The sequence below is a fragment of the Mytilus galloprovincialis genome, chromosome 5, assembly GCF_965363235.1.
Source record: "Mytilus galloprovincialis chromosome 5, xbMytGall1.hap1.1, whole genome shotgun sequence".
Lineage (NCBI taxonomy): Eukaryota > Metazoa > Mollusca > Bivalvia > Mytilida > Mytilidae > Mytilus > Mytilus galloprovincialis.
In genome coordinates this window covers 35,844,876-35,860,509 of record NC_134842.1, presented here as the reverse complement: position 1 = coordinate 35,860,509, position 15,634 = coordinate 35,844,876, and the positions used below count along the sequence as shown (strand labels likewise).

Below are 15,634 nucleotides of genomic sequence, written 5' to 3'. Positions count from 1 at the left end.
CACTGGTTTCATATGACTTTAATATCAAAACATGCAGTCCTAAAAGAGTTTCTTTCTAAAAGTTATTCCTAAAATTTCAAATAAAAGTTCATAAGACATATTGTGGATTCATTTATTTTTTCGTGAGTACAAATATTCATGGATGGCAGAAAACTCACTTTTTTGTTGATATGTGATTTCATGGCTTCATAAAAAATTGTAATTCTTAAACATTTGAAATCGTGGTTAAACTGTATCCACAAAAACCAAGAAAATTGTACCCAATGTATCCGTTGTCAGGTTGTTTTCAATCTGTGAGTTATAATGTCCCTCTGGAATCTTTCGCCCCTCTTTTAATGACTCCACAGTAAGTATAGTCTTGGGTAGACAGCCACATATAACGCAAAGTTGAGCATATTACTCAAAATTTTTAACTTTTCACTTATAACTATATTATTACAAAAAGTGTGTTTTAAAGACCAATGGGGATAAACAGGGTTTAAGCTAGGATTTTGAGGGCTTTAGTCACTTTTGCGCGCTATTAAAATCAACCTTATTTTGTGTAAAAGCAATGGACCAATGATTATATTACTAGCTTAGTCAGATTTTAAGGGATTGAGGCACCAACCAGCATGATTGGCAGTTATTGTATGATTTGACTGTATTGGCCATTATGAAAGATTCTGTCATGGAATCCAGAAATTTAGTTCACAATTTCTCTTCAGTTTGTTCCAGGGGTCATTCCTGATCAACAAAAGTTGGATTCTATTTTTTTTAAACAAGGAATCACAGCAGAAATTAATGTGCAATGATTATTTCACTGCATAATCATTATCCTTATAAAACGTCCAAGTCGATATTTGGAAATCATTTCTATCAAGTTTGAAATGTATAAAATCCTTTTTGGAACGATTATAATGACTGAAAGGAGGTTGTAAACAAATCAACAATAGATCACGTTTACTACTTTCGGTTTTAAAATGAAACGAAAACGGGAAGTGACACGTGGATAATAAATTCAAAACGAGTCCGGATTCATCAGAAAATTGTCATTTTTCGATTTAATTTCCTTTAGTAAGAGATATATATTTGTCTCTCTCGTTTAATTGATTCTAAATGATTTCATATTTTACGTTTACTTTTGAATGTCTATAAATAGTCAAAAAGAATACTTTCACGCATGCGTAGAACACAGTACAGGAAGCACCTGTTTAACATCGTGAACTTTTTGAATAAACACATTAAAGTTCTTTATTTTAAATGGAAATTGTCGAAAGCTTTTGATGAAAAATTTAAATCAAATATGACGAAAATACCTTTGAATGACGAATCTACGACGAACTATAAACTTCAGATTGTGATCGTTTGGGAAATATTGAAATTCAAATGCGAACTGTCCGGGTTGTTACATTTTTTATTAAATGACGAAATTATACTCCTGGTTGTTGAAATGCCGACTGACAGATTTTCCTGTGGGAAATAGGGTTTATCCCGGATAAACCCTATGCAGAAACATTGCATGTCATGCATAACTTGCTTTGTATTATTACAAAAATGAAATATTTAAATAATATTTTACAAAATATAATGCCAACAGGAAAACAATATTTATATATCATTTATTTTTCTTCAACTTAAACAGACAACTAATTCATCCATCACCTTCAGAATAAGCATCAGATTTTGTTTTATCACAGATATTTTGTTTAATGTCATTTTCACCATGTGCAAAAGTACATGTGACCTCTGTCCTTGGACACCCGTCAGGATGGTTTGCATAGAACCAACATTGTAAAGTCTTAAAGTACAAGCTTTTGTCTTTCTTTGACAGTTGTGACTTTTTACTGTATGGTTCATCCAAACTCAAGTCTCGTAACTGTACATTTCCACCAGATACTGAAATAAATTAATCAAATGATTAGTATATTACTGTTTAATGATGTAATCTTAATTGTATTGGTTCTAAATGAAAAAATTATTTTCATGTCTGTTAATCTTATGGTTACACATTTTCCGTGTAACAATACATGGACAAAGAAGTTCTGTAAATTTAGAAATTATTGTGAGGTTTTATAAATGCAAATAATGCAATTGGATGACTATTGCAATAATAAGAACTTGAAGTAAGTTACATATATCTGTATGCATATTTTCATGACATCGCAATAATTAATCTCACATTTCTGTCCATTCTTGAAAAATCACAATAATAAATGCACATAAAAATATCTGAATTTACTAGTATAAATATATACAATTGTGATCTTCAAACTGAATTTGTTGACACTCTTTTTTCTTTTTCTGATTTTATCAAAAGATAAATTTAATATGTAGCCTGTGCACTAACTATCAGTTTTACAAGTTGTATGAAGAGTTTTTAGCTTCCATTTTTTTTTTTAATAATGTTACCTTTTTGTTTTGTTTTATATATACATGTATTTATCTAATAGGATACAATGTATGATCTATTTGTTATTAAGTCATTTTTAAATACCTCTGATTACCTTATTTTTGTGCTTTCAGAAAAGCTTATGAGACTTGCTTAAATTTTATGGATTTCAATACATTATCATCAACCATTAAACTCATATTAAGTTAGATATTTAGCAACAAAACCTTATTTTCGAAAAAAGTCAAGAGTTCTATGCTATATGATAAATGGAAATTCCACAACATTGTCCTTTCAAAATAATAACTTGTTTGCTATCAGCAAAATAATTTTATAATCATATATAACTTTTTAAGCTTAATACATTTCAGAGTGAATTAAGTCCTCTTTCAAATGAATATCTTTTGTCTTTCCCAAAAAATATGTACACAATAGACTATCTTAAGCCTGGACATATTGAATTGGTCATGCTTACTTTTAATGCTTTGCTCAATTTGCTGTGCCATGTCAAAACATTAAAGTCCTTGGACAATGGTTCTATGAAAAATATGTTTACATTTAGCTTATTTTTTTGTATCATTGTTTCATAACAGTGTTCCAGCTAGGTTTTCAAAAGGGCAGGGTGCCAATCCTGAAAAAGGGCATTTAACGCGCGATATGATAATATGAAAAGGGCATATTTTAATAAAAGATGTTAATCAAACATTTGTGTTTATTCGTTTAATCACAGGTTATACAAGAACAACATCTTTAGCCAATATAGAACTCTATCTTTCTACTTTTAAGGCTGAAAAACTTGTCAAGCAGCTTGTCACACAAGTTTTTTTATCATTGCTATCACAGTTGAACTTTATATGCAGTATGTTTTGAAAGGAGATCTGTTTCATACTGTTTCTATGGTCTACCACATTTTACCAGTTTCACCTTTCTACCCCTGCTGTGCTTGATGGCAATACAGCACAAAACAGCTGTGCTCAGTAAATTCACAATTTTAGGATATAAAGCAACAGTGAAAAATAGTATCAAAAATAAAGAATACAGAAAAAGATGACCAAGGCACCCTACCAACACTGCTACTAAGACCCTCTTTAACTTTTCCCATAACTCAAAATAAATACCTAAACATATATATTCTTAAAAAAATCAGATTGAGTTATCTTTCTTTATTCGGGTGTGCTCCTTCTTTGGAGGATTATAAACAGTACGTAAATATGATGTAAATATGATCACAATATGGCGGATGATTTTGTTATTTTCGTATCAAAAATGAAGGCAGTCAATGACAAATACGTCTGAATTTTCTGTTTATTTTACAGAAAACAAGTAAAACAATGTCTTCAACGAGTTTATAATGGTTTTCCAACTTTCTGTCATTACGTTTCTTCCATGAAACTACGGTAAACATCGCAAATTGTGCCCAAGTTGTTGTATGCACATTTCTTCAAAGATAATTGCCGACTGACCGATTCTATTTGAACGAATTAATGTTGATGATCATAATGACCCATCCGATCAACGGATTACCTATAACAACAGATTATGACACCAGTTGTAACCATTGATTAGCTTGGGGTGGTAAACAAAGTCATAATCTTTTCCCCAGGTAAAATTTAGTAATTAGCGTATCATATCAATAAGCAAATTAATATGCAATCGATCTTCAAAAAAGGCAGGGCGCCCTGGAAACTGTAAAAAGGGCACAGGGCGCCACTCGGAAAAGGGCGGGCGCCGCGCCCTCTGAAAACGGCCTAGCTGGAACACTGCATAAGCATACTCCATTTTTACAAATCATATATTTTTTTCTATGCCCTTAAATTTATTGTTCTATAAGAAGGAATAATAAAATCTAAATACCATGAAATATACTGTTATGATTTTTCAGTAGAGTCTGTAATCCACCACATTCAGATTTCAGCTGTTTTAATACATCCTTCTCAAATAATGTGACAACTTCTCCTAATGGTATGGAACCTGTAAGTACAAATGTATAACAATTAAAAATATTAATTTTAGAATTTATCTTCTACTTTCTTTCTGATTCGAATATCCGTTACAAAATTTTCAAACCTTATTATACCTTTAATGAATCACTAATTAAGACATACATTGGGTTTTTCTATTCTACATATATAAAATTTAATAAAACAGACAGTCTTTTCTGTCTTATTGACAAACATGAGTTGTAAAATATAACTAGCAGACATGTGTGATGTGAGATGTATTTTTGTGGGTTAAGCTAGAGTTTTTAAACACTAGGAAATCCCTCTACCAAGTCCAGATATGACAGTTGTTTTCCATTTGTTTGATGTGTTTGAGCTTTTGATTTTGACATTTGATAATATTTTGAGTTTTCCTATGAGTTTCTTATTTTTGTTATTTTTGTTTCTTTTTAATTTGAATATGAAATGTTAGCTGATTTAGATGAATATGATTATTTGATATCATTTGAAACATTCCAGGATAAACAAGATTGTGTCCATAGTACACTTTTTCCCTGTTCAGTGGACCCTGAAATTGGGGTCAAAATTTTAATTTGGCATTTAAATTAGATCATATCATGGGGAACATGTGTACTAAGTTTCAAGTTGATTGGACTTCAACTTCATCAAAAACTACCTTGACCAAAAACTTTAACCTGAAGGGGGACGAACGGATGGACGGACGGATCGTAGGTGGGGCATAAAAAAGTCCTCAATTTTGAACATTGATTCAAAACATTAATACTAGAATTTGTTTTGTCCCATACTGATATGACCAGCATGCTATTTAAAACAAGAATGTGTCCATAGTACATGGATGCCCCACTCACACTATCATTTTCCATGTTCAGTGGACCATTAAATTTGGGTCAAAACTTTAATTTGGAATTAAAGTTAGAAAGATCATATCATAGGAAACATGTGTACCAAATTTCAAGTTGATTGGACTTCAACTTCATCAAAAACTACCTTGACCAAAAACTTTAACCTGAAGGGGGACAACAGATGGACGGACGGATCGTAGGTGGGGCATAAAAAAGTCCTCAATTTTGAACATTGATTCAAAACATTAATACTAGAATTTGTTTTGTCCCATACTGATATGACCAGCATGCTATTTAAAACAAGAATGTGTCCATAGTACATGGATGCCCCACTCACACTATCATTTTCCATGTTCAGTGGACCATGAAATTTGGGTCAAAACTTTAATTTGGAATTAAAGTTAGAAAGATCATATCATAGGGAACATGTGTACCAAATTTCAAGTTGATTGGACTTCAACTTCATCAAAAACTACCTTGACCAAAAACTTTAACCAAAACTTTAACCTAAACTTCGCACTATCATTTTCTATGTCCATTAGACCGTGAAATTGGGGTCAAAACTTTAATTTGGAATTAAAATTAGAAAGATCATATCATGAGGAACATGTGTACTAAGTTTCAAGTTGATTGAACTTCAACTTCATCAAAAATTACCTCCACCAAAAACTTTAACCTGAAGCGGGACAAACGGACAGACGAACGGACGAATGGACACACAGACCAGAAAACTATTGTAGGCGAGGCATAAAAATCTGACTAAGTATTTCATATTCCCAAATCTTCTTATTTATACAGTGAATTCTAGACATAACTGACATGAAACTTTAAATGTAGGCTAGAATTAATTACAGAAAAAGAGCCAAAACATACCAAGCGAAAAAATTCAAATTGATAGTTTCTTAAGTTTGATTTTGTGTTTGGTTAACTATTTTATCATGATTGTGTCACCACTTTTTACAATGTGATGACATTTGATTCAGTTGATTATCCTGCAAAAAGTGTCTACAAAATGCTGTACAGAATTTTACAAAAAATGATCTGGCACTGTTGTAAGATATGTTCAACTTTTGATTTAAATATATCTTTTTTATGCGTTTAAAGATTGATAGAAAAATAAAGTGGGTTGATTTTTAGGAGATGTGCACTGTCGCAAATATAAAATTTCAATCCTGGTATCTATGATGAGTTTATTCAAAAATAAATTGGAAATCAAGGTTTTATTGTTGATGAAATTACACTTAAATTTAAAGGATTAGTAAAATAAAAAGACATCTGCTAAATTCATGGAAAGAAGATAGTAAGACTTGTTTTACTTGTATGTGAATTTAAATGAACAGAATGCAAAATTTTAATAATTGTCTCCCTTAACACATGCAGAGAGTTATTATAATTAATTTTGAATAATTTATAAAGAAACATGAGCTCTCTCACCTCCTTTATGCCAAGTTCTTCCATCAGATAAATGTCTTACTTCAGATTTATCACAGTCCAACACTTTTTTAAATACAGTGTTTATAATTAAATTTTTTATATCCTTGTCTATATTCTGACAGTTCCGTGACTTTTCTTTACTCTGGTCCCTTGGCTCAAACTCTTTAGACCATTTTTGTCCATTGTCAAGTTTCTGGTATTTAGCACTATGCTGTTCGTCTGCTTCAGAGTTTGATGACTGTTTGGAACTTGATCTTGTCCTGATATAAATAGATCTTTTATCGTCAATTAATGATTCTTCTTCTTTAGGATATGTTCTGTCTTGTCCAATAAAACACACCTGCAATGGAATAAAATTTTCTTATCAAATAATTAAAATTATATATTTTTCATCTATAACCAGGATAACATCAGAATAGTATAGAACTAGGAAAATGGCAAGCATCTACCAGTACACAACATAAGTTTCTCTTTCAGTGACATTAAACAGTAAACAAAAAAATAAAATCACATTTGATGAAAGATTAAAGTTGAAGATCAAAACTTTTCTGTAGCTCAGTGAAACACAATTTACCAAAAAAAATTCTGAGGTGAAAAAATACTCTTGAACATTTCAGTATAACTAACATATATTTTTGTTGTAAATTTTTTTGTGAAAAAGAGACCTTCATTTGTAGGTGCATCAACAGGGTGAAATCTCTTGATACACATGAATCAACCAGGATGCTATTTCAAGGTCATATACAGTAGTTTGTATCAAAATAAGGATGATGAAATTACTGATAATAAATTCAGATGGAAGGGAACATGTGGAACTAATGACAGAGTTGTTTTAGACTTACTCTTTTAGTGGATGGAATCCTCAGAGTATCCTCTTCCACATTGAATCCACACACCTCTCCGACCTCCTTCACAAAATTCAGATATGTTCTGTAATTACTCAGTCCTTGCTGCTTACCGCTGAACTTACAATCAAAGTCATAATGACAGCAAGGTAACACAAAATATCTACATGTGTAACTGGATCTAAAATGTATTAAGGGAGTTAATATGTACCTATGAAAAATTAATTGAAAAATCACAAAAAAAATCCTAATTAACAAAAAGTCAAATTTCCACACCTCAGTATTGTAAATTTAGAAATTATTGTGTGCATTCATTATTGCAATTTTGTCATTTTAGACTAATAAATGCTATTTTAAATTTTAAGATATTGAGAAAAATCCTGTGCAATTCGAATAAAAAATTTCAAACTGCGAGTTTAAATTATTGAGATTATAACCTTGTTGCATTTTTCCCAATAATAATCAAAGTGCTTGTAAGCACAGAAGGGTAAAGACTGCGTTAATTTATGAAGTGGGAAATAAAATTAAATATTGCATTGTCAATAAAGCATTGGTTTTAGTTAATTCAACTACAATTCTGGACAATGGGAGATAACTGTAAATTTAAAAGATAACTTTAACAATGACATCATTTATATTTTTAGAATATATATTAAATTCCTGCACCTTGCAAAAGTTACCGATATGTAATTTTCTTGACAGGTGAAACATTTTTTTGTGTCTTGAATATCTGAGCAAATATTACATTGATAAATTTCTGGAAATGTTCAAGGATAGGATGTATAGAATGTTATGATCAATGCACTTTATTTTGTGTATTTTAAAGGTAGCGATAAGCCGTGGAAGATTTATTCAATTCTGGACAAAGGGAGATAACTGTAAATTTAAAAGATAACTTTAACAATGACATCATTTATATTTTTAGAATATATATTAAATTCCTGCACCTTGCAAAAGTTACCGGTATGTAATTTTCTTGAAAGGTTAAACATTTTTTTGTATCTTGAATATCTGAGCAAATATTACATTGATAAATTTCTGGAAATGTTCATGGATAGGATGCAAAGAATGTTATGATCAATGATGCACTTTATTTTGTGTATTTTAAAGGTAGCAATAAGCCGTGGAAGATTTAGATATCAAGTTAGTAACATAGGGTTTTGATTACATTTCATACAATCTTTACCCAAAAATATCGCAATAATTTCTGAATTTACAGTAATTGCTTAGTGGAGTTATTTTCTAATGGCACTTTCTCCATATTTCTTTGAACTGAATTTATATTAAAAGTAAACTTAAGTTTAAAATTGCATGTGTGATAATAAATATACCTGTACCTACATATTTAGTTTTAAGGTTATATTCTACATCAAACTATGTAATTTTCTAGATGTATATGGAATTATATTATTTTCTACATGTATATAGGGTTGTGTAATTTGTTAGATGCATATATGGAATTATGTTTTTTTTTCTACATGTATATTGAATTATGTAATTTTCTAGATGTATATGGAATTATATTATTTTCTTCATGTATATGGAATTAAGTTTTTTTTCTAGATGCATATATGAAATTATGTTGGTTTTTTACATGTATATTGAATTAGGCCAATTAAAATTAATTGATAGATTTTCATCCCCGCCCGCCCTTATGAAATCGTCTCCCCCCCAATTTTTTTTATTTTAAAAAAATTACGATTTCTGGATTTTCTTCATGTCCGTCACCAGGAACCATCAATAATTTCATTCATTCAAATCTTCCTGTTTCAAATTTTGGTTTTGTATTTTTTCGAGTAATCTAACAAAAATGAGTAAGTCAACATATTCTGCTGCTCTTTGATGACAACATCATCTACTGAGAAAAGAGATTGATTACGAGAAGGGCATGAAATATTCGAGTTACGAGTAAAACGCTGTGTCCAAGAACGCAAATTGCGTTATGTCACAAATGACTAGAATGACGTGGGTTTTTTTAATATACAATTACTTTGTGCCAGGAAATTTAGACTGTGAATGATATCCAAAGCGCAAGAATTGTGGAACAAATTGGTACAAAAAACATGACTGGATTAAAGAAATTATTACAAGCATAAACTTATTAGATTTATGACCGTATATTGATAAAATAAAAAGTCGACAAACATACACTTTTTATTATAGCAACCCTTAAGATGTACAATGTTGGCTCTCGTTTTTTTGTTGACAAACAGCCAACACCCTCTGTCCCAATACCCACAATTTAGTCATTAAACAACAACTTCTTTTTGGTTGTAAGTTCATGTTTAAAATCATTATTACATTCAACACTGAGTTTTCATTTTATTCTGTATATACTCATAATACTTGTGTTGCATACAATTGTACCAATACATTTTCTTAATTTTGTGGGGACTACAAACCATCGCATAGGAAGCAAAATAAATTTGGTGTAGGTTTAGTCCAACTGAAGTGAGCATTTCTCTTCATTTTTGATGTTTACTATAAATAGGTTTCTAAAGCGGCAATTACATGTTCAAATGTATAACAGTGGTTGCCAATCAGAGATATTTATTTAAGAGTTTGAAAAATTATGTATGATTCTTTATATGGCATGTATTATACATGATATAAGCTTATTTTACACTTGCTTATACCCCCTGCGGTATGAAAAACTCGTGACAAGAGGGTTTCATATGAAATAAAATTGTTTAAATAAAATCCTCCCACCCGCCCCATTTTTTTCAAAAATCAGGATGAAAATACACTTATTAAATTTAGTTGGCCTTAGGTTATTTTTTATTTTTAAGTATATGTAATTTTGTTTCAAACAATAAAGGATATTTTTGACAAGGGTAATCTGTGTTTTCTATGTCTACTTAATCTAATTAATAAAGTGATTTTTCATACTGAAGAGTCAAATATTAAAAAAGATGAGATATTTTCCAGGTCTAAATTTTCTGACCAAGAGAACCCATAATCACTGGATGTACACTGCTATAAATGATATTATCGTTAAGAAATTTTACATATTCTTTCATCAAGTACCTTGCTGCAAATACAGGCATCCATGGTGTCAACTCATCACTATGGTTACCAATCAGCCAATCATACTCTGGGAATGTATTTTCTGCAGATGGTGTTACAGTGACCTCCTTGAAAAGAGCAAGATGTCATTATGGAAGTAGATCTTAATGTTATTTTCATTAGACAATAATTGATAAAGTTCTTAAATAATCAATCTGATAAAAAAATCCAATAATTATTGAATGACAGACGACTTCTTGTTGAAACTTAAAATAATACAAAAATGTTCAGTGTCTAGGGTTAACTTTTATAACTTGATCTAAATATGCAGTGTTCTTTCAAAAGCATTTAAATAAAGGTGATTTAAAGTTGATTGTTGATTGTGTTATGGATGTGATGCTATAATTTCTAGAAACAAGATGGTATATCAAAATTTCCTGTTTACAAGGATGTAAAAGATAATTTGTGAGTGGAACACAGAAATATGAACTTACCTTTAATACTGTCTCCTTGCCATACATGTTCCAAATCTTACGTTTTCTTATATCCAATCCTATGCCTGAATGCTGAAATAGAAATCATTAAGACGATTTTTTAAAACATAGGAAATGCTGACAGTGGAATTGTTTTAAGAGTTTATATGTATATCTGTAAACAATATACCCCCAAAAACAGATGAAAGGAAAAACATGTTTACACAATATATAATGTAACTAAGGCTCCATGTGCAATCTATACATATCACAGCAGACAAGTATATTAAACAGTAGCCATGTGAATACAGAATTTTTGTCAGACTTTGAAAATATTTTTCTTAATAAATTCAATTTAATACCCTTCAAATATTCCTGTAAACATTCTGTTTCAATCTTATTATATAGTTAAGTTTTCATTTGTTTCTCATGGAATTCAATGTACACGTCAAATTTTGATGAATCATAAAATCATTCTCCCTGAGCAGGCTTGGCTGTGTGTTCCTATATAACATGGAAATTTCATCAGGAAGAGTATATATATATGCAAAGATTATTTTGGCAATCATAAACTGGCTATATTCTTGACAAACTTGCTGCTGCTTATGGTGTTTAAACCAATTTTCATTGAAATTAACTATTGAAATCAGAAGTTTTTACCGTAACAAAAGATCAATTGAATGTAACTTAAAGAATTGAAAACTTACAGATAACATGCATTGCAAAGATAAATGTGTTCTTGATTGACAAATTAAAAATGTATATAAGACTTACACCTTCTGAAGCAAGTAAATGTACCAGTAATCCATTACCACAACCTAAATCTACAAATGATTGTAAACATTCTAATTTCTTCTTCTCTCTTTCTTTCTTCCATAAAATCTAAATGTATGAAAAACAATAATTATGTTATTTTCTTGGCTTACAATTCAAATAGGAATATGCTGGTTACATCAAGTTCATGTAACTAAAAAAAAAAAGAATTTATAAAAAAATCTCTTTCATATCAATACATTTGGTTGAAAAAGAAAACGTTCAAAACTACAATAACTTACCAAATTATAAAAGATAAAAACATTTTTTAAACAATCATATCCTAAACTTATATGATATTAAAAACATAAAATCTTGATTATATAATATATCCTTTTTTTAATAAAACTTTAAAATACAACACAGGCAGAATATTTTTCTACCTTTTGAAATATAGAGCTTTATATAAATAGTTAAGGCAGCTTCTGCTGCAGGATCAGTGTTCTCACATGGACCTTTTAGCATCACGATAATATGATGCTATATTTCTGAATGTGATGCTTTCTGAATTGATTGTGTTATGGATGTCATGCTATAATAATTTTTAGAAACAAGATGGTATTTCAAATTTCCTTTTTTACCAGGATGCTACATGAAATATCTGGGGAGAACACTGCAGGATAGTACTCTCTATGTCTTGCATACTGTGACTTTCCTCAACAAAGATTAGAAGATGTGGTATGATTGATAATAAGACAACCCTCCACCAGAGTTTGAATGAAGTAAAAGTTAGCAACTATATGTAGCAATGCAGCCTTCAACAATGAGCAAAATTCATACTGCATAACAAACTGGTTCAAGAAGTTGCAGATTAAAGTAGTGTGATGTGGATACTCGACATCAAATATGATCGTTTTGAGTAGCAACAGCTTTGCAAAGCTGTTTAACAAGCACCACAATATTTAAACTGTACTGACTTAAACCTCATCCAAATTATACAATGAAAATAGTATATAGAATCCTAATGCAAAAAAACAAAACTATAGGATGTCTGATTATAGTTTAATTACGCATTTGCCATTTTGATATAAAATAGTTCAGTGGGAAATATTTCATGTACATATATAATCAGCACCATTTTCTTTATTGAAGTGTGTTCATCTAACTTACTTACAAGTAAATATGAAGCAATAGCAATATCTTCATAGACAAACTTTTGAGGATCTGTACTTTCTGGCCAGTTCTGAAATCAAATAGAAATTCAATCATTTCAATTTATCTTTATCTCTGTTTCTTTTAAAGGTTTAAATTCACATCCAAGTTCAAAACAGAATTAGAAATCATGGAAATAGGCAGATGAATTGTCAAGAGTTTGCCTATTAAAGCAACATGATCAAATGTGTTTCAAAATTTGTTCAATTTGCAGAATTACAGGTTGAATCGATTTTAACAAATAAAAAAAATATCATTTCTATTTATCTTACTAAATATATATCAATATAATTTAATTTGGGATGTAATTTGTCTTCTCATTGGCTGACAGTGTATTGTCTATCAGCTCATAGACATAATTTTGTCATGTGACCCTATCGTCATCAACATCTTTTCATGATTTACTACGGCTTAAAATGAAATTTTAGAATTAAATCATAAGGATTGACTGTTATATTTTTTCTGTCTATTCGAAATAACATAAAAAAACGTGGTTCACATTTTATTTTTTATGTTATTTCTTCATAGACAGACAAAATATTACAGTTATTCCTTAGATAACATGGATAAAGTTCATGATAATTCGTCAAAAATATACTAATTTTAAAACTGTGTAACTTTACCTGTACAAAATGTTTTCCATATTTTTCCTTCAAATCTTGATATTTCTGGCTGTATTCTTCAATAGGTATCAATCTAAGGGAGGTTACTGATGTCTTTAGTTTAGATTCAGCACTCCAGTTACAGAGTTTAGGTAGTAGTGTGTTGGTCATCCACTCAAAAGTTCCAAAGTCATCACTGCTTGCTTGTTCTGAGTCTTTTAATTTCTTTAGCTGTATTCTGAAAATGATTTTACAATAATATTATTTTCCTTTAATACATTGTATAGTAAGAAAATTGTATGTTATATACATACATGAACATGTAATAACATATTGACACATTATGCTATTCCTAGGTTGTGATGCCTAAAAAATCTGATTTAATCCGAACTCTTTTTCCCTTTTTTCCAGCTAATAAATTAAGAAATATAGATCATGAAGATTCGTATGATAAATTAAATCCTACTTGTTACTTTCATTAGATCCTTGTATAAACACCAACTGATAAGATGAGGGTTCTAGGATGTTCAATTTGGAATCTTCTCTTGATATCTGATAGAATGATGCTATAACACAGCTTTCCTTGTCTACAAATAGAATTATATATATTTTTGTAAACATGACAAACAATTAATGTACATTCGTTTATTTAGGCCACATCCTCAATCAAATACATGTGAAGATAAACACATTTTGTTTTGACTTTTTCAAACATTGGTCGGTTGATTTTTTGTTTTATTGTGAATAAGGGCATATGGTTGAAGGCTGTACAGTGGCTATATATATATATTGTGTACTCACAGTAGTTGCTTAAATCCAAGTCAGTTGGTCTCATTGACAATCACACCTCGTCTCTTAATATTTTTATTTAATCATGTTAATTTTTTTTATATGAATAAGTGTTTCTACAAAAATGTACATTTAATCAGGACCTCAGAATAAGCCCATAATTTCAGTCATACAAACTCTCAATATAACATGATACATGTACATATAGGGTATCCTGACCAGAAACTATATTATGTACATGATGTAGAGGGATATAAATCCCATCATGCAAAGAGCCATTATTTAAATGAAAAGTTTATAACAGCGGGTACGCAATATCTAGATTTGATTCAGACAGAGGAATTGTGCTCCATGGCAATCAGATTTTTTGGAGTGAGTAGTAGATCAAAGATGAAAAAATGGAAAGTTTAAAAACTGTATTAAAATGCTTGTGGAGTTGTCTAATTGGCAACCATACCACATCTCCTTTTTTTATATTTTAACTGTTAAACATACTTTCAACAACAATTATTTCAGATTGTGGACCATGATTGATGTCCTTCACAGATTTTAGGATCAGCTTTCTTAAAATAACCGCCACCTCGTTTTCTGCTATTCCTTGCAAATTGTCAATTTCAAGCAAATCATGTTCTCCATGTCCATTTGCTCCAAGATCCGAATCACAACTGGTAAGTTCTATCAATTTTGATGACAACTGTTGCTCCTCATTAAAGGCAAAATAATCAATTTTAGCTCCACATAGGCGACGATTCACAACGTGTGGTTTGTTTATCCAAACTGTAAGAGAACTGATGAAGCCATATTTTGTGCCGTTTGTATCTTTTTCTGAAACAAGTGTAAAGTTCTTATTGTAAAACATTGTACAGTATTTTGAGATACTACTTTTAAATGGAAGAATTCATTGATTTAATCGTGTATACATATTTCTTTGACTTATTTTCTGTTTTTGACGAAATTTCATGGGCGCAGCCATATTGAATATGTAAATAAAACACTAATCACCTTCGGTACAGACAGAAATTATTCCGCCAGACAACTTTTCTTGCACTTCATAATTTGCTCATAGAGAAGGGTAGATATCTAGAAATATTTCAAGACAATAGAAAAGGTCCAATTTGTAAAACCTTAAAAGAGGAAAATAACGTTCTTCTCTACTGTCAAATTAATAATGTATTACGTATAAAACTTTTTAATGACATGGTAATAGATAATCCTATATGTTTCCAAATCTGCCGGTCTGATACTGAAAACTTCGGATAGTTGTCCTGTCCTGCTAAATCCTTCAAATATAAACCAAGTAAAACTGTAATCTGTTATATATATATTCTGCTAATGTAGGCTCACCTCTT

General features: G+C 30.3%; 1 protein-coding gene across 1 annotated transcript; it reads right to left on the bottom strand.

Annotated features, from left to right (window-relative positions):
* Window positions 1–1,583: 1,583 nt before the first annotated feature.
* On the bottom strand, window positions 1,584–15,254 carry LOC143075715 (putative tRNA (uracil-O(2)-)-methyltransferase). Its single transcript, XM_076251272.1, has 11 exons — window positions 14,781–15,254; window positions 13,963–14,083; window positions 13,518–13,734; window positions 12,857–12,925; window positions 11,704–11,811; window positions 10,951–11,022; window positions 10,478–10,584; window positions 7,448–7,631; window positions 6,606–6,945; window positions 4,223–4,339; window positions 1,584–1,875 (listed from the first exon to the last, which is right to left on the bottom strand). The coding sequence occupies exons 1-11, from the start codon at window positions 15,142–15,144 to the stop codon at window positions 1,631–1,633; spliced, it is 1,944 nt and encodes a 647-aa protein (XP_076107387.1). The 5' UTR covers window positions 15,145–15,254; the 3' UTR covers window positions 1,584–1,630.
* Window positions 15,255–15,634: the final 380 nt, after the last annotated feature.

Excerpts from the sequence above, each read along its gene's own strand:
- LOC143075715 (XM_076251272.1), bottom strand. The coding sequence starts at position 15,144 with ATGTTTTACAATAAGAACTTTACACTTGTTTCAGAAAAAGATACAAAC. Across the intron at positions 7,632-10,477 it reads ATGCCTGTATTTGCAGCAAG|ATCCAGTTACACATGTAGAT; the intron begins GTACTTGATGAA and ends AATACATTTTAG. Across the intron at positions 6,946-7,447 it reads GGATTCCATCCACTAAAAGA|GTGTGTTTTATTGGACAAGA; the intron begins GTAAGTCTAAAA and ends ATTCCATTGCAG.